At 47.9% G+C, this 23,929-nt stretch overlaps 1 protein-coding gene and 1 pseudogene across 1 annotated transcript in view; both read right to left on the reverse strand.

Annotated features, from left to right (window-relative positions):
• The window catches only part of KCNK13 (potassium two pore domain channel subfamily K member 13), a 97,662-nt gene extending 81,254 nt beyond the window's left edge, over positions 1-16,408 (reverse strand). The window contains exon 1 of the mRNA XM_055304286.1: positions 16,069-16,408. Coding sequence (XP_055160261.1) covers positions 16,069-16,408 — 340 coding nt within the window. The remainder of the gene's footprint in view (positions 1-16,068) is intronic.
• Positions 16,409-23,187: 6,779 nt separating this feature from the next.
• On the reverse strand, positions 23,188-23,720 carry LOC129496253 (calcyclin-binding protein-like; annotated as a pseudogene).
• Positions 23,721-23,929: the final 209 nt, after the last annotated feature.

Genomic DNA, 23,929 nt, shown 5'->3' on the forward strand with positions numbered 1-23,929 from the left:
AGCTGAAACATGAAAATACCCAACTGATTAACTGAGAGGTAAAACGTGGCACATCCATATCATAGAATATTATTTGGCAATAAGATGAAGTATTGATGCATATTATGTGGCCAACTTGAAAACATACTAAGTGAAAGATGCCAGGCCTAAAAGGCCACATTTTATCATTCTGCTTATAAAAAATGTTTGCAACAGGCAAATCTATAGAGACAGAGGTAGATAGATTGTGGCTGCCCAGGGCTGAGGGCAGGGTGGGGGGTGATGAGTACGGGGGTTTCTTTCTGGGATGATGAAATGTCCTAAAATTGTGACGACAGTTATGAAACTCTGTGAGATACCTAAAACCACTGAATCATACGCTTTAAATAGGTGAATTTTATGGTATGTGAATTTCAGCTCAACAAATTTGTCATAAAAAAAAAAAAGGATCACCAATAAGTATAAAAAGCAGTCTTACTCTACCTCTGGAGAGTAAGACAGGAAAGTAAAAGCAGATTTCGGTTTTTCACTTTAAATACTTGGAGTAGGGGCTCCTGTGTGGCTCAGTTGGTTAAGCGTCAGCTTTCAGCACAGGTCATGATCTCAAGGTCCCTGGGTCCCTGGATTGAGCCCCTCATCGGGCTCCTGGCTCAGCGAGGTGTCTGTTTCTCCCTCTCCCTCTCCTCTCCCCTCCACTTGTGTTTTCTCTCTCTTAAACAAATCTTGAAAAAAAAATACTTGGCATAATTTGAAATTTTAAATATGCATGTATTACTTGAAGAATTTTTAAAAATGGAAAAAAATTTTGTAAAAAAAGAGAAAAAAGACACCCTGCAGTTAATAATGCCATTAAAAGGTGGGGTGTGGGTGTGTAGGTGAGGCAGGCATAGGGGTAAACATTCAAAAAAAAAAAAAAACACCCTCCTGTGTTTCAAAATGTTGTCTTTGGTCTGGAACTCCCTATTCATGGAAATCCTTTTGAACTTTCACTTTCTGGAACCCAGGTCTGACTCCCTCCTCTCTAGGGACCCAGCACCCTGTGTCTGCCCATCCTGCAAGCTCCTGGAAATAAAACTCACAGAATCTCTGTCTTCCTGCTCCTGTTAAGGCAGTTGTTGGATTTTAATGCCCCCAGGCATTTAGTGATGGCTAGAAACAGCTTTGGTTGTCACAAGTGGGGGCTCTACCCTGAGGTCGGGGACACACTGGATACCTGAGAACACACAAGACAGACCCAGCTCAACATGGCCCAGTGACAGGTGGAGAGATGCTTCTCGGGTTTGTTAAGGATCCGGGCGGGCAGCGCAGGGCTTCTGGGTGGGGGTGGAGCTGATGGGGGGGCCTCTTAGCCCATGGGCAGCACAGAACAGGACATTTTATCTTATTTATTTATATTTTTAAAGATTGTATTTCTTTATCCATGAACGACAGAGAGAGAGAGGCAGAGACACGGGCAGAGGGAGAAACAGGCTCCCCAAGGGGAGTCCGATGTGGGACTCGATCCCGGGACTCTGGGATCAAGACCTGAGCCCAAGGCAGACGCTTCACCACTGAGCCTCCCAGGGGCCCCAGAACAGGACATTTTAGACACTGGGGAGAGTGGGGGGCGGGCAAAGCGGGGGGGCCCTGGGGCCGGGGATGCACAGACGGTAGAAGCGGTAGAAACGTGGCCGGGCTGTCACAGTGGCTGTTGTTAAAGGGATGGTGGCTGCAAACATCAAAGTCTGATCACCTGCTCCCTGCCCCCTGTCCCCACAGGGTGAGTTTTACTGGTGACATTGGAATCCCTAGTCCTCACCTGTCTCCTGCGCTCCAGGCCCCCCCACCCCCGTACCCCTCCACACCCCAAGTGCACAGTTTGCCTTCCAGGGTCCCAAAGGCTCCCTGAGGTCGGGTCATTCAAGGCGCAGCTTGGGCCTCCCGGCCTTGGCCCAGGCTGCTACACCGGTCCTTCCGCCCGCATCCCCGTCTACCCAGAACGTGGGAATTGGGGGAATCAGTCCCCTTCCCTTCCTGGCAGGCCAGCCGCGCCCCACAGCCCCTGCTGCCCCCGCACCACGCGCGGGCCTGGGCTCTGCCCTCAGCTCTGGCTCAGAATTTGTCACATGAACCCACCAGGGCCCTGCAGAGCTCTGGGCTGGGGCTCTGGAAACGGGGCCTTTCTCTGTGAGCCCCTGGGTGCAGGACCACGCCGATGTGACACCACGGGGGCCACCCTCCCCGCTCCAGGGCTGGCCCCCTAGACTGAGCCTCCTAAGAAAAATGAGAGGCCAAGACAGACGGACAAAATGATACCTGGTGACACCATGTCACCCACAGATCCAGCCTGCCTGTGGGGGATGTCTCAGGTAACAGACCACCAGGACGTTACCTTCTCATTTTCGTTAAATATTTGTTTTTGTCAGAGAGCCAACTTGATCAATGAGCTGAGTTTAACAAGAAATAAAAAATTAAATGTCCCCTGTCATCGGCGTTGTGGTCTTTCCTTCGGAGGCTAACACCATGAACAACCTCAGCGAAGAGAAGGAAGGAGGGATGGAAGGAGGGGGGAGGGGAAGGGAGGGAGGAGAGAAAGGGGAGGGAGGAGGAGGAAGGGAGAAGGGAAGGGAAAGGGAAGGGAGGAGGGAGGGGGAAAGGGGAGGGAACAGGGAGGGGAGGGAGGAGGGAGAGAGGGAGGAGGGAAGAAGGAAGGGAAAGGGGAGGGAGGGAGGAGGGAGAGAGGAGGGAAGAAGGAAGGGAAAGGGGAGGGAGGGAGGAGGGAGAGAGGAGGGAAGAAGGAAGGGAAAGGGGAGGGAGGGAGGAGGGAGGGAGAGAGGAGGGAAGAAGGAAGGGAAAGGGGAGGGAGGGAGGAGGGAGAGAGGAGGGAAGAAGGAAGGGAAAGGGGAGGGAGGGAGGAGGGAGGGAGAGAGGAGGGAAGAAGGAAGGGAAAGGGGAGGGAGGGAGGAGGGAGGGAGAGAGGAGGGAAGAAGGAAGGGAAAGGGGAGGGAGGGAGGAGGGAGGGAGAGAGGAGGGAAGAAGGAAGGGAAAGGGGAGGGAGGGAGGAGGGAGGGAGAGAGGAGGGAAGAAGGAAGGGAAAGGGGAGGGAGGGAGGAGGGAGGGGGGATGCAGGGGAGCCTGGCCAGCCAGGCTCTGGGGCAGCAGTGGCCCCTGCCAGCCCTGAAGGATGCCCCCCTCCTGCTGGCTAACTGTACCGCAGGTTCTGCTCCCTGCCTACCTCAGATGCCACCCTGCACCCTGCCCTCCCCACACTCCCCTGCATTTCCCATTTGAGGCAAAGAGGCACTCAGTCCTGGGTTCTGAGGTTCGCTGCAGGCTGTCCCCTAGGGCCTCCCACCTGCCCTTTGTTGGCCTCTTGTGTCCTTACTGTGCTGGCCTCCAGACCCCATGGGGAGGAGCCTGGACGCCCCGCTGTACCTCCTGCCCCGTGTCTGAGCGCAACCCACCCCCCCCAGCTCCTGCCCTGTGACCAGTCAACGCCAGTGCATCATTCCACATCATTCCGTGACATGAAACACAATACAGGATACAGGACACCTGGGTGGCTCAGCGGTGGAGCATCTGCCTTCTGCTCAGGGCATGATCCTGGAGTCTCAGGATCGAGTCCCACATCAGGCTCCCTGCATGGAGCCTGCTTCTCCCTCTGCCTGTGCCTCTGCCCCCCTCTCTCTCTGTGTCTCTGTGAATAAATAAATAAAATCTTCAAAAAAAAAAAAAGTGTTTCCAGAGAACATGATGCAACAACAAGGGACCAGGGAATCAGGGCCATTGGAGGAAATGGAGCTGAACCCATGCACGCAGACTTACTATCAGCCACAGGAAAGGGTCTTAATTTTATTTACAACCATGAAAAATAATGGCAGAAATAGTTTTTATCCCCAGGAAGTTTAGATAAGATTTCATTCTGATAGCACTTGAAGTGGCAAAGAGAATAGCCAACCCACCGTAATAGAAGGTATGGCATAGAAAAGGGAACAGAAAAACGAGAGGAATGCAGAACAAAAAAGAATATTACATAGAGACCAAACACCACATGTGCCAAATTCCCCTAAGGAGGGAAAAATCTAAAATTGGTTTTAAAAGAAAAATACAAAATGTATTAAGTGGGTTGGCTTAAAAAATACATATTAAAAATTATAACTAAAGAACTGGTCTAAACGTCAGCAGATATCCACCAACACAAGGCAGGCCCTTGATCATACATATGTTTAAAAATAGAGGTTAGTATATCAAGCTTTAAGAGGTAAACAAAGGTATTATTCATAATATAACAAAAGTTATGCAATTGATAACATCAATAATTCTGAATTTATATGCTCTGACACATGCACTCAAACATTATTTTGGGTGCATTTACTAGGTTTGGAGGGTGTTCAGGGGTGATGTTCCCTCCTGCTCCAAGATTCTGTAACATAAGAGAAAAGCCAGCTGAAATATATACAGATACTGGGATACAAAGAAACACTCAAAACAGAAAAGAGGATTCTGGAAAAATGCACATTCTCAAATCATTATGTGATAATTTTAGAAATAAATCAAATCATAATTATATAGCCAACCACACAAAACCATTTAAAAAGCAATCTTTTTGAATAACATTTGAGATGAGTTAGAGCTAAACAAAGAATGGATGAGAATATTTATCTCCACCACAGAGAGGACTCAGCTTGATGAAAAAAAAAAAAAAAGTAGAAAAAATTGCCAGTAAAAACGAGCGTATTTGGCTACATAAAGATCTTTTCTACATGCCAAAAAATGTAATAGTCAATAAAAAGATAGCAGAACAAGATAAATATTTTGGGGCATGTATAAATAAATACATATAACAGAGATAAAAACTCAGGACCTCAGGAAAGCTTTTAAGATCCCACAGAGAACCCCATGGGCTACTTGGAGCGCAGCTGGAAAACCACTGCCTTGGTTGATCTGTAAGATCAATGCCTCGTGATCTGCATCAGATGTGTGACACGAGGGAAGACTCAAGACACACAAAACCTTGGTGTGACCAGGCCAAGAGCTCACAAGGCAGAGTCAGGAAGTGACTGCGGATCAAATAGGTTGGAGCTGGACGTGAAAGTCCTGGGGCCCGGCACATTCGAGGCACCTCAGTTGTCAGGGTGACGGGAGGGAGGTTGCAAGTTTGGAAGAACTGTGAGATACTGCAATGGGGTGGGGGACACAGGTGTCCGTGTGCAATGGGTCCCTGGGTGGCAGGCAGGACATTACCCAAACCTTTTACCCAAGGAACCGCAGATACTACAGCATCACAAACGTTCCCTGAGATTCTGCTAGCCAGACGTTTCTGTCCCCTTGGGTGACCCCAAGTCACCCAAGGACCACCACACCTGAAAAAAAGAGGTCACAAGCTCTTCACCTGGCAATTCTTCCCACAACAAAGACCCCAAAGGAAGACGTGGCAAAGCAGTAGCGGTTCAAAGGGAAAGCGTTGAAGGGAACCTCTGGGCTCCTTCCAGCTGGGTAACTTCAGACACTGCCCAGAAGTGCTCGGGGCCCCATGATCCTGCTCCCCCACATGAGGGTATTAAGAGTAATCACCCTCATGGGGCTCTAATAAGAAATAAACATATATAAAAAGAGATACCGTGTTTATTAGCCCATGGCAATCACTCAATGCATTTTGTAAATCTTATTATAAAACAAGAATAAAAACATATATAACTATAACCTCAAATCCAACAATGTTGGGGTGATTAAACAAACCATGCTACATTAATAGCAGCACAAGCTATTCCTGACAAAGTGTATAGGAAATCATGTAAAAGGAAAGAAACAAACTGAACACTATGTACTGACAGGTCATGACACCTAAGTGTAGACATGAGGCTTGGAGGAGTTTAGGGAATATAAGCGCCCCAAGGTCCTTTTAGGAATTAGTGGGTGCATAATAAAATGCCTAATGTGCAAGTTCACTGTCGCTGCTGACCAAGCTTCCTGCACAAAGAGGCACGCGAGTGAACTGTAAAAATCTGGATGTCGCCACTGGCTAAGAAGGGTTAAGAGCTTCTTGCCTTTCTTGCTCCCACAAGGAAAGAGCTGGAGTTCATGGATGGTCAAGATTTGACCTGGGAGGCTCAAACTCATGAGTGAAGAAAGCATCAGACCTGTCTGGCCATTCTGATACCATTTTGCAGTTGGAATCTGAATCCCCATGGGAGCACAGGCCCCCCTATGCCCAATGTCCCACACCCCAGGTTACACTCATTTCACTCAGGACCTGACCCCTGGGTTCACTGACCACACGGTTTCCTTGTAAGGACAGGTGACCAATAGAAGAGATGCCAGGGGTTGATGGGAGAATGGGGCCAACAGAATCTGAGCATTTAGGCTTCCAAAGATGGCTCTCTAGAAACATCTGGGTGGCTCAGTCAGTGAAGCATCAGCCTTCAGCTCATGATCCCAGGGTTCTGGGATCACAGCCCCTGTACCCTACCCTGCATCAGGCTCCCCACTCAGCAGGGAGTCTGCTTCTCTCTCTCCCTCCGTTCCTCACCCTGCTCCTGCTCACGCTTGCTCTCAATCTCTCTCAAATAAATAAATAAATAAATAAATAAATAAATAAATAAATCTTTTTTTTTTTTTTTTTTTTTTTTTTTTTTTTTTTTTTAAAGATGGCTCTCAGGCCAAAGGAAGACACAGGGCAATGCTAAAGGTGCACCATTTTGGAAAAGTGATATGATGTCTAGCAATTCAGATAAACTGAATGGAAGGAGGCAGAAGGCCAGAGGCTGGAGGCTGGAGGGAGGACAGCTTGGTGATGGAGACAGTGACTGCCCTGCCCCACTGTCCTCAGTGGGCTATGTGCTTCTGGGTCTGGACACGGTCGTGTCCTCCTTTAGCAGGCTGACAGTGTCCCCAGGACGATGACCATAATCTTGCACTGCTCTTTTGTCCAGTCTCCTAAAGGGCAGGACTGCCGCTTGCTGGGCCAGTCCCCAGGGCTGTCCTTCCCTGCAGAGACCAGGGAACAGGAGAGAACAAGAAAAACCTACAACAGGTTGGGAGGACAGGTCACTTGTGACGACGGAACAGGGAGAGATGGGGGTGGTGACGGGGTGTGCAGAGGGGCAGACTGGACTGAGGGGATTTGACATAAGAGGCTCCAGAACACCTCTAAGATATGTGAGACTAGGAGATGTGAAAGGACATTCCTCTCAGATTCTTTAGAGACAAGGAAGCAAAAGTCACATTTACTTTTTTTGTTACTTTGGGCTAATGGATGGTGCTCCTTTGAACAGAGCACCAGCCCTAGCACCCCAAGGGGTGCAAGAATTATTTGGGTTACATTCATGCCAAATATATCTCTCCTCGTGGAGAATGGTATTGGGGAGGGGGTGGGGAGAGAACAGGATAGAATTTAGGATAAAAGAAGGGGAAAGCATCATATTTCATAATAGAAGAATTTAATGATGTGCACTTGCTAGCGTGCTGGACCATGGAGAGGAGAGGGATGTCCTGCGGGGGAACCTTACTTTCAAGATACTGAAACTTTCCAAGAAGGAAACAAATAATTGAACAAACCCAAGGTTCACAGGATGGACACTGTGAGCTTCCTCGTGAAATTTTATAAGCTAGATCCCAAAAGAGACGGCCTCCGCCACCTGACCCTGGGTGAATACAAATGCCTACCAGCCACTCTTCAAGCTGCCTCCCTCCCCATGACCACATGCCATGGCTCCTTAAATATAACCTCAAAAGGCACCATCATTGTTCACATGAGACAATAAGGTGAAGAGTTTTAAAAGCTACTGCTATGACAGTGGGTGTGGAGCACTTGGAAAAATACTGAACAGAAATCAGCGTTCTTATAAGATCTGGAAGTAAAGTTATTTTCTGAGCACAAACCATGGAAGATGTGGCAAGGAAAAGACGGCAATACAAAAGTGCACAGAAATTAAAAGCATTTCTAAATCTAATAAGTGCCGAATAGAAAAATGAAAATGCAGGGAAAGGATGGCTCAGACGGGACAGAAGGCCCAAATCCTTAAAATCTAATGCACAATAAACACAACGATTAACACCACACCCCCTTGCTCCCGACAGCAAAATGGGGGAAGGATTAGCTAGCTAAATCAGAGAAGATGAACTGTAAGCATGTGTGTTTTTGAAAGATTTTATTTATTTATTTGAGAGGATGCGAGAGAGCGCCCTGGAGTATGAGGAGGGGGGAGGAGCAGAGGAAGAAGCAGGCTCCCAGATGAGCAGGTACCCGGGGGTGGGGCTTGATCCCAGGACCCCAGGATCACGACCTGAGCCAGCTGAACTGGCTGAGCCACCAAGGTGCCCCAAACTATATTTTTAATAAGTATTTAAAACCAATCAACTAGAGTATAAATCAAGGAAATTCTGAGATTATTTTTACCTAATTACAACATATGCTCACGGTATCATGGTTCCTTGGAAAACAATCAGATACAAAATATGATCTCTTTCTGTGACTTTAAGATGTACTTTTCCCCCAACATGTTCATATCTTGGAAATTGGGATGATCACACATTTCCATCCCAAGGGCTAGCATGTCAAAATTTAATTGGCAGCATTCTTTTCTTTCTTAATGGTACATAAAATAATGAAGCATCTGAGATTCAATGAAATAGCATTTTAGGTACAATATAACACGATACACCAAACTATTAACAGTGATTCTTGCTGGATGGTGGCACTGTGGGTGACTCTACTTTCCTATTTATGCTTTCCCATATATTTCCAGCCTTCTCAAATGAATATGTATTTCTTTTATCGTCAGACAGTAAACAAAACAACACCTGGTTCTAATCTCGACTTGGCCACTTTATAGCTGAGTAAGTCCTCAGCTATATCATCCTGAGTAAGGTAACTATGCTTTTCTGTCCTCAGTTTCCTTATCTGCAAAATAGATGAATAACTTCTCTTCCTACCTTGTAAGATTTGTGCACGAATGCTCTGTAAAATATAAAGTGCCCAGTCAGTGAGTGATTTTAAATCTTGACACATGTATGAGGCCCATGTGATACCCATCAGTATACTCATGAGATGTCTTTATTCTTTCTCAATGTCTGTTCAGGACATCAGTTTAGAACTTTGTACTGTAGAATGGTGATTCCCGATATTTTGTTTGAACCTGTTATAATCCGATTTCATAAGTTCTTCCCTCAACTTTGTTCCCATGTAGGACAAAACAGATTCCAAAACCAATATCCAATTCAGCACCACAAAGATTTGCACACTGACCAGGCCAAATCATATATCATCAGCCCAGCTCCTGAGCCCCACAAGGCCTTGGGTCTTAGAGAATTTCTATTTTACAAGAATCTTGCTGCACAAGTGCTAATCACAAGCCATACCCAAGGCCAAAAAGGGGTGCCAACATAATCATTTCTGTTTAATTAAAATGAACACAATCATTGCTGCAATCTGGAAACCCACCTTGAAGGTTACACCATGAAGGTGGGGCTTGGCATGAGCCCTCTCAGATGCGCACAAGCCATGCTGTCCTTGTCAGCCCAGTCTCAGGGTATCCCTGCATCTGGATAAGCTGCTCTTGGCTAAGTCAACGTGCTTCTTGCGTACTTAACCACCTGCTGGTGAGGAGGTCCACCGAGGCAAAGGATGAGCCCATCTCACCTCCTCTCCATTCCAGCCTGGCTACCACCAGGTTGTCTATGGTCTAGAGCACAGGGGGCCCCTCGCCGGCAACATCACAAAATGACTTTAGTGTGCCTATGACTCACCTGGGTGTTTTTGTTAAAGAACAGGTTCTAATTCAGTTGCTCTGGGGTTGGTCTGAGAGTCCACATGTCTAGCAAGATCCGGATACCACTGAATCACCAACCACTCTTTGAACACCAAGGATCTCCATGGGCAGTGTCTGTCTTCAACCCAACCCACTCCCATCAGACATGTCTTGAGTGTGCCTCAGAGCCACCTGTTAAAATGCAGATGGACTGCATCAGGATCTCTGAAAGGTGGAGCCCAAATACCTACATTTTAACAAGCACCATACTCCCCTCAAGTGAGCTCTTGTAGACACTGAAGCTTGGGAACTGCCAGTTGAGAATTCTAAACGTCCTTACTGGGCCACACCATTGGGAGCCGAATGCCTGTCCTGCATGGTTTCCAACTCTGGCAGAGGGGCTCTTACCGTATTGCGCCTCGCATTGAGGGATGCTGTGCTATGCAGGAGTGCATGGTTCTCTTTCACATTTATGGGCTAGACGCGGTGGAGAAGATTACTCATCATGTTACGTACTCCCATTCATAACAATCTGTAGGAAAATTTTTATTCGAGTCTGAAAACGTTGGGTGTTTTCCAAAGAGGCAGCCTGGATAAGAGGGACCATTTAATGGTTGTCTTTGCCTCTTTAACAACTGAAAACTCAGAGCCAAGTGTGGGGCTTACTTCTGGCGCTTATGTAGGTCCTTTTGACCTAAACCTCTGTGTATTAACAATACGTGGCTAGGGGTGTGCCTGGATGGCTCAGTCAGTCAAGGACCTGACTCTTGATTGCGCCCACAGGTCTGGATCATAGGGCGCGGAGCCTACTTTAAAAAAATAATTAAAATTTTAAAAAAAGAACACCAGCAAAAACCATTACATGGCTTAATCGAGCTATTCTACTCATGTTTTCTCATCTCCCCAGTGTCTTAAATCCATCACTGTCCATTTCCGATGCACTGCACATATGAATGTGTGTAGTAGGCATCCGAGCTGTTCACCAATATCGAGTCTTATCCACTTTTGGACTTAGGGGAGCAGTGTGGTTCCCCATGTCCTTGAAGTGGGGTGTGGTCACATGACTTGATTGGGCCAATGGAGTGTGCGTGGAGGTGACTTGTGTCACTTCCAGGTGGTCGCCACTGAATTGCTGGTACTGTACACTTCCCACCCCGCCTCCCCTTCTGGAGCAATCCTGGAAGCATGAGCTGATGAAGAGGAGATGCAACATAAAAAAGACACCTGAATACTGAGCCAACAAAGGAGACAACCGCCTTGGGGAGTCATCACCCACCCACAGCAAGCTTGGTATGAGTACGACGTAAGCCTCCGATGGGTTAAGCTCCCGAGATTTGGGGTGACCTAAAGCCTAAGTCTACCCCGACGATATCACATGCAAATGACCTCAAGTCCTTTTGGGAGAGAAGGTGAGTTATAAATACACAGGCAAATACAGAAACCAACTCCTAACAAAAGCCTCTTTGAGAAGAAAGATATTTATAGACAATTATTTACAGGATTTGCTATCAACCTACTTCTCTGAGTACTTCACATTTATTCTTGCTTCACTCTGACCGCCAGCCTCTTTCAGAATCAGCATCTCTGAGTTGTGTTTCAATATTCTGCTCTTTTTTAAGTTGTGGCAAAATTGCCATAATATGTACCATCATAACCATTCATAAGTGTATGATTCAATGACATTAAATACATTCACTCTGTTGTTTAACCATCACCACTATCCTCATGCAAGGCTTTTTTTTTTTTTTTAATCCCCAACAAAAAGCCATACCTATAAAACAACCCTTTCCCCTCTTCCCCCAGCCTCTGGTAACTTCTGTTCTACCTTCCATTCCTCTGGAATTTACCTATTCTAGGTACCTCATAAAAGTGGAATTACACGATATGTGTCCTTCTGTCTGGCTTATTTCATTAAGTATGATGTTTTCAAGGTGCATCCATATATCAAAATTCTTTTTATGGTTCAGTGGTACACCATCGTACCTTGTGTTCATCCACCCATCTGTTGATGAACACTTGGGTCGTTTCCACCTCTTGGCTATTGTAACACTGCAACAAACAGGGTGCACTATATCTGAGTATCTGCTTTCTTTTGAATCTGTGCCCTAAGAGTGAAATTGCTGGGTCATATGGTAGCTCTCTGTTTAGCCTTTTGAGAAACTGCCAAACTGCTTTTCATTCTGCTTTTATTTTTTTAAGAATTTTATTTACATTCAAGTTAGTTCACATATAGTGCATTATTAGTTTGGGGGTAGAATTTAGTTCTGCTCCAATTTTTCAATCAAAGATCTCAGACAATAGGCGCATGAAATACTCAATTGCATTTTCAGGAAAATGTTTGTTTGTGAACCTGGCCCACTCTTCTATCCAATGCTGCCTACGCAAAATCCCAAGGGGAAACTTTTTTGAGGATTAGAAACTGGGATAGATGGGAGTGGATGCTCCCCTTTTTCCCTGATAACTGGGAGTGGATGCTCCCCTTTTTCCCTGATAATAAGAATTCTAGTATGGGTCCTGACTCTGCCATGGAGCTTGCAACCAAATTTCAAGCCTGACTAGTCATTGTGGATGCCCTGCCACACCCCTTGGGATCCCCTTTACCATTTCTGGGCACTCCCGCCTGACTTCGGATGGCCAGTGTGTTTATATCTTTGCCAGAGGACTGCCCTTGGGCTGTCCATGGAAAAAACAGACAAACAAAACCAGGCCAGAAGTACAGATTTATCCCGTTATCTGTGAGTTTGCTTTATGCCACTTTGCTTTTATGAAAGACCTACACGAGTACGTGCAATTGCTAATGGAAATAAATCTGAGGATTTTTACTTTCAGGAGATGGTACTTGGTTCATCCTACACGCCATTTCAGTTTATGAAAGCTTCCATAGAAACACTCTACTTTTGGGTGGCAGGGGAAATCTGTACCTGAAAATTATCCTCGTGCTTCCCCTGCTCTCCAAGCAGCTTTGAACCAACTCCTGACAGCTGTGGGTGTATAAACACCACAGCCTCCTTACCTGGGGATAATTCTGGGTCATGAGCTTTGTGTTGCTTCAAGCCTCCACTTGGGACTAAGTACCAGTCGCTCACTATGGTTCCTCCCTAATGGCAGACCCTGTGATGACTTACTTCCCTTTCTGTATCAGTCTTCCTGCACTTGCCTGCATCCCTTGCACCTGCCAATCAACTCAAATTCTCAGCACAGGGTCTGCTTCTTTTTTTTTTTTTTTTTTAATTTTTTTTATTTATTTATGATAGTCACACAGAATGAGAGAGAGAGAGAGAGGCAGAGACACAGGCAGAGGGAGAAGCAGGCTCCATGCACCGGGAGCCTGACGTGGGATTCGATCCCGGGTCTCCAGGATCGCGCCCTGGGCCAAAGGCAGGCGCCAAACCGCTGCGCCACCCAGGGATCCCACAGGGTCTGCTTCTAAGGGGACCTAAACAAAGACAGAGCTCCTCTCTAGCAACTTCCTAGGTCCATTTGCTTTCCACATTTCTGTTCTTCTTTTCCCTGGTTCTGAAGTTGTTGTTTTTTAAAGATTTTATTTATTTATTCATGAGAGACACAGAGAGAGAGACAGAGACATAGGCAGAGGGATAAGCAGGCTCTCTGATGGGAGCCTGATGTGGGACTCAATCCCAGGACCCTGGGATCATGATCTGAGCCAAAGACAGACGCTCAGCCACTGAGCCACCCAGGTGTCCCTGGTTCTGAAGTTTTATTCACATTTTTTCCATTGTTTTACCAGATGCTTTCTTGTTGTCTATTACTTCAAAGTCTTTGAAGAATAAAGCACAGCGGAACTATTTTAGACAAGAAACATCATGTACCTCTTACACCTAAAATACAAAATACAAGGTTTATTGAAGATGATCCCAATTTTTAAAAAATACATATGTATGTGTGTGTATGCACAGGAAAAAAGAATAGAAAGAAATGTACCAGCGTGTTAACAATGATTAATCTGGGGTGATGTCCCTGCAGATGGCTTCCTTTTTTTTCTTCTTTTTACGTTATTTTACAAAGAACGTGAAGCTTTAGCTTCGTCTATAAAATGAGGATAATCATACCTACCTCACAGAGTTGTGTCGATCGAAATTAAGTGTAGATGTAACACAGTAATTTGCTGCATCGCATATTCACATAATAATCACAGTATGTGCCTAATATGTATCCTAATAAAGGGGAGTGAGTGCCATAATTACAACAGCAATTAATGAAACAATTTAGAAGGAAATGTTAGAATTGGGAAAGTAAAAATAAGCCTGTGCTTTGTACTTTGTAAAGAACATTCACTTACATGAGCTCATTATACCTCGAGAACCCTGCAGGAGGAGCAGGCTCAGGGGGAGGGAGCAGGCAGGAGACTGAGCCAATATTTACCGAACAGCTAATATGTGCCAAGGCCAAGGTGGCCACCTTGTAGACATCTCAGGTGAGAAGGGTTGAGAAACCTGCCCAAGCTACAGAGCCAGGACCAGTAGCCCCACCTCCAGACTGTGGGTCCAGGATTCCTTCCTCTCCAACAGGCTGCATTAATACAGCCCCGCCCCGAAAGCCCCTGTTCCTACCTGCCCCCCCCCCCAGGCGTTCTCCGTTCCCAAGGCACCAACATTCCCCAGTCCACACATACAAGCTGCTCCTTCCTGCCTCCACGTCCGTGGGGAGTACCAAGGGGTGGCTTGTGCTGGGGGAGTGGATTCAGCTCCCCAAATCTCCCACCAAGACCAACCCCAAGTGAATCATCAGTCTGAATAGAAACACTGTAGAGCCAGCGATGCAGATACAGGGTCAAGGTCAGCTCCACAGCAGCGCTTCTCCAATACGCTGTTCGCCCCAAGTCCTCCCTACACAGCAATTCTAGAACCATCTTTGGAGACAAAGGAGTTGACACAGTGGGGGTGTGGGGTGGAGGGAATTCTGCGGAGATAGCCCAGCGGAGACTGTGGGCTGGGAGGGAGAACAGTGATGGGCTTTACCCCCGCCCCCCGCCCCCCCATCCCTCTCCGGGCCTGGAGCTCTAATCAGCAGGAAGAGCGCTTCTGTAACTGTGAGGCCATAAGGGCCTGTGGGTGGGCAGGGACCTGGATGGATGGGGGGTGGCACAAGTGCTTCAGACAGAGCCCGTGCATCCCTAATGGGACCAATCCTCCCTGCGCTGCCTCCTACTCTTCAGCTGAAGCCTCGGGCTCCTAGACTAACCTTGGGAAATCTTTCTGGACTAATCACTCTCCTGGCAGACTGTCAACCTAAGACAGCCATGCGTGGGAGCTTCAAGCAAGTTTGCCTTGTCACCCTGCCTCCCTGACAAGCTCTCCTCCCAACCCGCTGTGCCCTGCGGGCCTGTTGCACTGCCTGGGCTCTGGCACTGGGCAGCTACTCCCTCTCGGCAGCTACTCCCTTTGGGGGTCGTCCTTCAAAGCCCCTCCTCTGCTTCAGCTCTTTCCTTCCCTCAGAATCTCCACAGCAGCACCTTCCCCAACCCCCTTCCCACTTGATCATGCTTCAGAGGGGAACAGTCATTAGAGGTGAAGCACAAAGACTCCCAACATTTTCCTTCTGCTGCAAATAAAGCTATCATCGACTGCAGGGGGGGGGCACACTCTTGATCAAAAACTCTCCATGGCCCCCAATTCCTCTAGGTAAGCCTTAGCTCCTTAGTTTGGCAGTAAGGGTCCCCCATCATGCCCTAAGCCGGGAGACCGACTTAGCCTTCTGTTCCCCATTCCATATACACCAGGTAGCTGGGGGGGGGCACCCCTAAATGAAAATCTCTCCTGCTCTAGAGTGCAACACACTCTAGTTCCCAAGCCACACCTAGCACTCACTCTTCAACCCAAAGGTCACCCCCTCCTTTCTTCCTGGTGGGAGACTGTTTCCATTCTCATTAGCCCTTTTGCCCCCCCCTTCCCATTTGGTGTTCCAGCGGATTCTTCTCTCTTGTAAGGCTGACGTCACAGACAGTCTTAAAATTCGCGCCTCCCCCTCTCACCGTTGCCTCCTGCACGGGGCTAAGTCAATACACGTTTATGGGTTCCTGTTCCAATCGGTAAGCTTTCTCCCTAAAGTTTCACGAACCCCAGGTCCGTCTCCTTACCTAGACGGAAAGTCCTCGAAAGCGATTTTAAGGCTCAATGAAGGCCCCCCCGAGTGCGTTCCCGGGCGGGCCGGCACCTGGGCTAGCTGCAGGGGCGGCGGCCCGAGGAGCGGGGAGGCAGCTCCACCTGTTGATGGGGCGGAGGCTCGCCGGGCCGGGCCGGGCCGGGCCGGGGCGGGGCGGGGCGCGGGGGCGCGAGGCCGAGGAGCCACCTGCCCGGGCCCCGCCGCGGCCGCCCCCCGCCCGCCCGCGGCGCGCACTCACCTATGGTGGACACGACGGTGCCCACGAAGTAGAAGGCGCCGGTGAAGTCCCAGCGCGGGCGGGCGCTGTCCACGCGGATGCCGGCCTCCGTGGCCTCCTCGTAGTGGCGGAGGAAGCCGCGCAGCTCGTCGCGGCTCAGGTTGTGGCGGCGGCTGAAGTTGGCCAGACGCTCCTCCCAGCGCTGCTTGGCCTGGCGCTCGTGCGCCAGCTCCAGCGCCGAGAAGACGGCGGCGCCGCCCAGCAGGTAGAGCACGATGAGCGCGGCGAGCAGCAGGAAGCGCGCGTTGTCCTCGTTCAGGTGGCCCGGGCCGCAGCTGCAGCCGCACCCCCGGCCCGCCATGGCCCGGCCCCCGCCCCCGCCGCCCCCCGGGGTCGCCGCTCAGCCCGCCCCCGGGCGCCCGACGGCCCGCTCGCCCATGACCGCGGCGCGCTGCCCAGGCCGCTCGGCTCCCCGGGCCGCCGCCTCGCCTCGCGGTTTCGAATCCTCCTCGTCGCCGCCGTCCCGCCCCCGCCGCCCCGAGTCGTCCGCGCACGGGGGCCGCCGCTCCTCCGACGCGCGAGGACGCCGCCGCCGTGCCCGCCCCGCTGCCCTCCCGGCTCCGCGCAGATCGGGGAGGGGGCGTGGCACGTCCTCGGCGCGAAATTGGGGCGGACTCGAGTTTCCCCCCCACGCGCGGGTCTTCCGGCCTCGGAAGGCGGCGGGCGAGCGGCGCCCGGCGGGCTCGGGGGCTCGGGGGCTCGGACCCGCGGCTCGCACGCCGCCGACGGCTACGGGGCGCGGGGCGTCCCCGTGCAGGCGCGGCAGCTGCGGCCACGTGGGTCGGTGGTGCCCGGCGCCCGGCGCGCGCAGCCTCGGGCCCCCGGGGTCACCCGCCCGGCTGCCGGGGCGCGGGGACGCGAGCGGGTCCCGGGCGGGCGCGCCCCGACCGGCTGGAGGAGAAAGCGACACAGGCGTGAGGACTGGAACGAGGCCATTTGGGGGCCTCCCCGCCGGGCCTTGCCCCCTGGCCTTGCCCCAACCGGAACGCCCAGCGCTCGGGTCCTGCGCGGGGCGGGTGCGCGGCGCGGCCCCCGGGAGGCGCGGCCGAGGAGAGGTCCGTCTCCTCCGGGGCGTGCGCTCGGAGACTCTGCGCTGCCAGGACGCGGCGCAGGGCGCTTGCCGGCCCCACCGCAGGCGGACCCGCGGCCGGGCTCCTCAGCAGATGGCCAGGGCTCCCTCCCTCCCCAGGACCTCGCCTTTCAGGGGCGCTGGCACGGCCTCTGGGCGCCACTCTCACGTCCCCCGGGAGCGCCCCCTCCGCGCGCATCTGCCGGCGCCGTCCCCGGGCCCCCTCCTGCCGGGGCGCTGGAGCGCTCCGAGGCTGCAACAGGTGGAGCCCCGCGGCTGCCGGCGGCAGCGACCCCGCCCCGCCCCGCCCCCAGCCCCCCGGCCGCGCGGGGCCCTCCCCGCGCTCTTCTCCGCCCGCGGAAGCCGCCTCTCGGCGGGCCCACCGGGGGCTGCGGCGCTCCGGGGGCCCCCCGCTGGGCCAGGAGAGGGCGCTCCGGCTCCTCCAGACGCGGCTGCCCCCGCCTGGGTTCCGCGCCCCGCGGCCCCCGGAGTCACCGCCCCGGGCAGTGGGAGTGACTGGACAGCGAGGGGGGCGCGCGGGGGCATCTCCGCACCAAGGCGAGGCTCCCGCATCCCGGAGCGTAGTCCCAGGCTCAGCGCCCCGCACCCCCGGCCCCCCGACACTCGCGGGAGCGGAGCGCGGGGCAACCACCGTGGACTCCCGCGCCCCCGCGTCACCCCCCGCAGTGGGGCAGTGGGGGCCAGAGCTCCGGGAGGGAGTGTGGGGACACACGCTGCACGCCCCGGGCGAGGCCAGCCGCTATGCCCCTCCCCCATCTTCTGATGAAAAATCTCAGACATAAAGTTGAGAGAACGTTATATACTCAGCACCTAGATTCCACCACGGACGTTTCACTCTATTTGCTTTATTTATTCATTTTTCTCCATTTGCTGTATTACATGCTTATCCACTCCCCGTTCCATCTCTCAGCTATTCGGGTGCGTTTCAGAGTCGGTTGTAGACATCAGTCCGTCTCCCTCCCCAGTACGTTTCCCTACATCTCATTAACGAGAGTTCAATATTTCCAGATTTTTTTTTTCTTTTGGGGGTAAGACAGTGAAATGCACGAATCTTAACTGCCATTAGATGAGTTCTGACAAATGAGTACACCTGTGCAAATTCAACACCTACCTACGCAGCCTACCAGCCACATATCACCAACAGGGCAGTGTTCCCCATCTCTTGTCAGCAAACACCCACCCACATTCGTCCAGAGGAAATCACTGTTCTAACTTTTTTTTTCCCTACCGCTCCCATCAACTGGTTTTGCCTTCATAGAACTTAGTTTTGCTTGTTCTAGATCTTCATGTAAATGGAATCCTACCGTTCTATCCTTTACTGTAAAGCTTTTTTCTTTTTCTTTTTTTTTTTTGAGATCTATCCATGATCTACGGCTTGGTCATTTATTCCTTTTTGTTAGAATTTTTTGGCTACCATAAAACTGTTTAGGAACATTCTTGTACAAATTCTTGTGGAACTATTTTCATATCTCAGGTAAATACTGAGGAGTGGAACTGCTGGGGTCATGGGGGAGGTGTGTATTTAGTTTTAAATGAAACTGCTTAACATTTTTCTAGAGTAGCTGTAACCAATCAACAATGGACCATAAATAGTTCCATATCCTTGTAAATATTTGGAGGTATCAGTCATTGTGATTTTTTTTATTAAAGTATTTTTTTTTAAAGATTATTTGAGAGAACAGGAAGGAGGAGAGAAAGGACAGAGGGGGAAGGGCGGGGAGGGAAAGGGGAAGGGTGGACGGGGGTGGTAAGGGGTGTTGAGGGGCAGGGGAGAAGCACACTCCCTGCTGAGCAGGAGCGGAGCTCCCATCCTAGGATCCTGGGATCCTGACCTGAGCCAAAGGCAGATACTCAACCAACTGAGCCACCCAGGTGCCCCAAGTGATTTTGTTTTTACTGAAGTTCGATTTGCCAACATATAACACCCAGTGCTCATCCAATTAAGTGCCCACATCAGTGCCCCTCACCCACATACCCCATCCCACCACCCACCTCCCCTTCCACAACCCTTTGTCCGTTTCCCAGTTTTAGGAGTTTCTCATGGTGTGTCTCCCTCTCTAACTTTTCCCATTCAGTTCCCCTCCTTTCCCTTATAATCCCTTTCACTATTTCTTATATTCCCCATATGAGTGAAACCCTATGATGATGGGCCTTCTCCGATGGACTTACTATTGGGGCATAATACCCTCCAGTTCCATCCACGTTGAAGCAAATTACATATGGGTATTCATCCTTTCTGATGGCTGCATAATATTCCATTTCCCCAACATTCTGATGGGTGTGTTGTGCTATCTCATTGTGTTTTAATTTGCATTTCCCTGCTTTCTTAATGTGCTGTGGCCATTTGTTTATCTGCCTTTGTAAATTATCTGTTGAATATTATTGTTGAAATTATCTCTTGAAATATGGGATCAAATGTTTAAAGATTGATTTTTCTTTTTTATTATTGAAGTTTGGGATTCTTTATATGTATCTAGGAGATAAATCCTTTCTCCGATACCTACCTTGCAAATATTTTCTCTCAGTCTCTGGCTTGCCTATTTATTTCCTTCATGATGTTTTCCAGTGGTATGTTTTTCATTGTGGTGAAGTCCAAATTATCAATCATTTCTTTTATGTTTGGTGCACGTTTTATATTAAGAAACCATTACTTCCCTCAAGAAAGGGAAAACATTGGTTTCGTGGGGGTTTTTCTCTCCCTAGAAATTTTAGTTTTGGCTTTTATATTTGGGTTATAATCCATTTTAAGTTTGTTTCTGTATGGCATGAGGTAAGATCATTCTATGTGGATAACCAGTAATTCCAGTGCTATTTGCTAAAAACAAAAAACAAAAAAGTGAATTTATTTCAGGAATCTGAATCTTGTTCAGATTTGTGCTAATTCCACAGTATTTCGATTACTTGTAATTTTATATTAGGTCATGAAATCAGGACATGTGAGCCCTTCCAACCTTGCTCTTCTTTGTCAAGGTTTTCTTTAGGCATTACAAGACCTTTACATTTTCACAAAAATTATAAAATCAGCTTGTTAATTTCATCTTCATTAGATTTGGATCTAATTAGATCTTCATTAGAGTTGTGTTGAAACTATTCTGGAGAGAACGACCTCTTAATTCATGAATGGGGTCTATTCCTCCATTCATGTCAGTCTTTCTGATAAGTTCTCATGTAGAAGCCTTGCACATCTTTTTTTTTTTAAGATTTTATTATTTATTCATGAGAGACACAGAAAGAGAGAGAGAGGCAGAGACACACAGGCAGAGGGAGAAGCAGGCTCCATGCAGGGAGCCCGAGGTGGGACTCGATCCGCAACTCCAGGATCACGCCCTGAGCCGAAGGCAGATGCTCAACCTCTGAGCCACCCAGGTGTCCCTCTTGCACATCTTTTGTAAATTCCTTGTATTTTAGGTGTTTTGATGCTATTGTTAATCTGAAGATTTCATTTTCCAACTGCCTACTGTAGTATATAAAAATTTTATGAACTAACCTGGTCCCTGTAACCTTAGTAAATTCACTTGTAGTAGTTAATTCCTTTAGGATTTTCTGTATAATCATGTCATTTGAAATAGAGTTTTGCTTCTTCCTGATATGTATTTTTTTTTATTTTTAAAAGATTTTATTCATGAGAGACACAGAGAGAGAGGCAGAGACACAAGCAGAGGGAGAAGCAGGCTCCATGCAGGGAGCCCGAAGTGGGACTAGATCCCGGGTCTCTCTGAAGGCGGCGCTAACCCTCTGAGCCACCCGGGCTGCCCTTTCCTGGGTTCTTATAGTGTTCACTTAAGTCACTGATTGTAGACATTTCCTCTTTTCTAATGTTAGCATTTTAAAGCTGTATTTCTGTTATCCCTGTGCTAGCTGCATTCTAAATATTTTAGTATGTTATATTTTCATACAGTTTTAGAATGTTGTATTTTCATATATCTTTATTCAAAATATTTTTAAATTTTTTCTTCTGACCCATGAATTATTTAGAAGTGTGTTGTTTCATTTCCAAATATCTGGTTTTTTAAGACAGATCACTTATTTCTAATATTTTCACTGTGGTCAGAGAACCATATTCAATCAATGTGACTTTCTAAGTTTGAGACTTGTTTTATGGTCCAGCATGTGATCTATCTTCATGAACATACCATATGCACTTGATTATGTATTCTGCACATTTGTTGGGTGTAGTGTAAACTCTATAAATGTCAATTAGGTCAAGGTAGTTGACTGTGTTTTTCAGATCTCCTGTCTTTACTGATGTTTGTTCTAGTGATTCTATTGGTTTATGTAAGAAGAGTGTTAAAATCACCAACCATGAGGCACCTGGGTGGCTCGATGGGTTAAGCATCTGAGTCCAGCTCAGGTCATGATCTTAGGGTTCTGGGATCAAGCCCCAGCTCCCTGCTCAGAGGGGGTGGGTGAAGGGGTGGGTTCTGCTTGTCCCTCTGACCCCTTTTGCCCCCATGCCCAAGCTCTCTCTCTCTCGAATAAATTCAAAATCTTCTTTAAAAAATCACCAACCATTATTATGGAATTATCTATTTCCTTTAATTATGTCAATTTTTATTTCATACACTTTGAAGCTGTTATTAAGTATGATTATTACATCTTCCCAATGTAGTAGCCCTTTTATTTTTATAAAATATCCTTACCTCTGGTAATACACTTTATATTCATGTTTACTTTATCTGATAATCTTTAAGTTACCACAGGCTTTTTTGTTTTTTTAAGATTTTATTCATTCATGAGAGACACAGAGAGAGAGGCAGAGACATAGGCAGAGGGAGAAGGGAGAGAAGCAGGCTCATCGCAAGGAGCCTGATGTGGGACTTAATCCGAGGACCCCGGGATCACAACCTGAGCCAAAGACAGATGCTCAAACGCTGAGCCACCCAGCGTCCCACCACAGGCTTTTTGTATTTAACATTTGCATGGTATCTTTTCCATTTACTTTTAGTTTGTGCTCTGGTTGGTTGTTTGGTTTGATTTGATTTTTGGTCAGGTCTGACAATCTGTACATTTTAACTGGATTGATCAGATCAACACTGTTCAATAGAATTTCTGCAATAATGGAAATATTTTGTAAATATTTGTGCTGTTTGATATACTAGTATAATATGGTGACTATTAAGCTCTTGTGTGCCACTGAGGAACTAAATTTGTAATTAAATGTTAATAATTTGAAGTTGAAATGTCACACGTCTCTAGTGGCTATCATCTTAGACAACAAAGGTTGAAACCCTTTATATTTAATGTAGTTACTTAAGGGACTGGATTCAAGTCTACCATCTTACTATTTGTTTTGTTTGTCCCCACTGGCTTTTGATCCTCCTTTCCCATCTTCTTTTGGATTAACTGAGTATTTTTTTAGAATTCCATTTTAGCTCTATATCTTGAAATTTTTAAAGTGTTATTAGCTTTTCACAGCCCTTTAAGAGTTACTACTGTGTGTCTTTGTGTAGAATATATAAACTTTGCAACTACATGGGTTCATTTCCCATCCTCCTCTCCACAAATACTATGGTTGTCATTCAAATCACATTTCCATATGCTAAAACCCCACAATACAATTTTTTGTTGTTTAAATAGCCATATGTTTTTATGCAAAAAATCAGGTTTTATTTTTACTTATTCTTACATTGGTCAGAACTGATGTCAGGAACTTAAAACTTTCGTTTTCTACCTTTTAGATGAACAAAAATACAACATGGCTTTATCATTAGACAAGAGTTGCTTTTTCACCTTTTACACAAGAATGTATATTATCCTTTCTTGAACAAAATGCCCAGATTACCAAGGAAACCATCTTTGGGGGAAGTGTTTAATAGACATATTTTATTTAAATAAATCCTCCAGTAGGAAATGGGAGAATTCATTGCCTTTACTTAGAAGGAGGCTGTGTAAGTAGTTACCTGTCACATTTCTCTGTGCAGCTCACCAACATTTCCTTATTGGAAACATCAATTTTTCCACATCACAGTTCCCAAAATGACTGTAAAGTCTCAAAATTCTGTATCTCATTTGGCTTCTATCTTGATCGCACCCAGGCTTTATTAATGGTTCACTTCATGTCATCATCTCCATCTTCGTAAATTTTCTTTAGAACATTCATTAGTCTCTCACTAGGATCTGTTTCAGTGTCATAGGAGGGCATTTCTTTCTCTTGGCATTCTTTTTCAACCCAAGTCGGGTAATTCCGCGGTGTGTTTTCTGCTTTCTTTCTCTATAAGGTGAGAACTGTATCTGTTTGACTTCTTTTTGAATTGCCTTCCACAGAGCTGGGTTTCAAGAGACGGTTCACAATCATGGAGTAACTCTTCTCATTTATATTCTTTACCAAAAAGATCAAATGACCTTTTTGTGAAATGCACCTGCACAGAGGAGTTGATGAACTCCAGTTAAGTTTGTGAAAGTCTGTATTACCTTATCTGATGGATCCCATCCCTATCGATTTTTAAGGTATATCCTGTTCTGATGGGAGCAAACAGCAGATTTTGTCAAGAAGTTCTGCTTCTTTCTGTGATTTCTGCATCATGTTCTTTTTTTTTTTTTTTTTTTTTTTTTTTTTTATGATAGTCACACACAGAGAGAGAGAGAGGCAGAGACACAGGCAGAGGGAGAAGCAGGCTCCATGCACCGGGAGCCCGACGTGGGACTCGATCCCGGGTCTCCAGGATCGCGCCCTGGGCCAAAGGCAGGCGCCAAACCGCTGCGCCACCCAGGGATCCCTGCTGCATCATGTTC

The sequence above is a fragment of the Nyctereutes procyonoides genome, unplaced genomic scaffold (genome assembly GCF_905146905.1).
Source record: "Nyctereutes procyonoides isolate TBG_1078 unplaced genomic scaffold, NYPRO_anot_genome, whole genome shotgun sequence".
NCBI classification, from domain to species: Eukaryota; Metazoa; Chordata; class Mammalia; order Carnivora; family Canidae; genus Nyctereutes; species Nyctereutes procyonoides.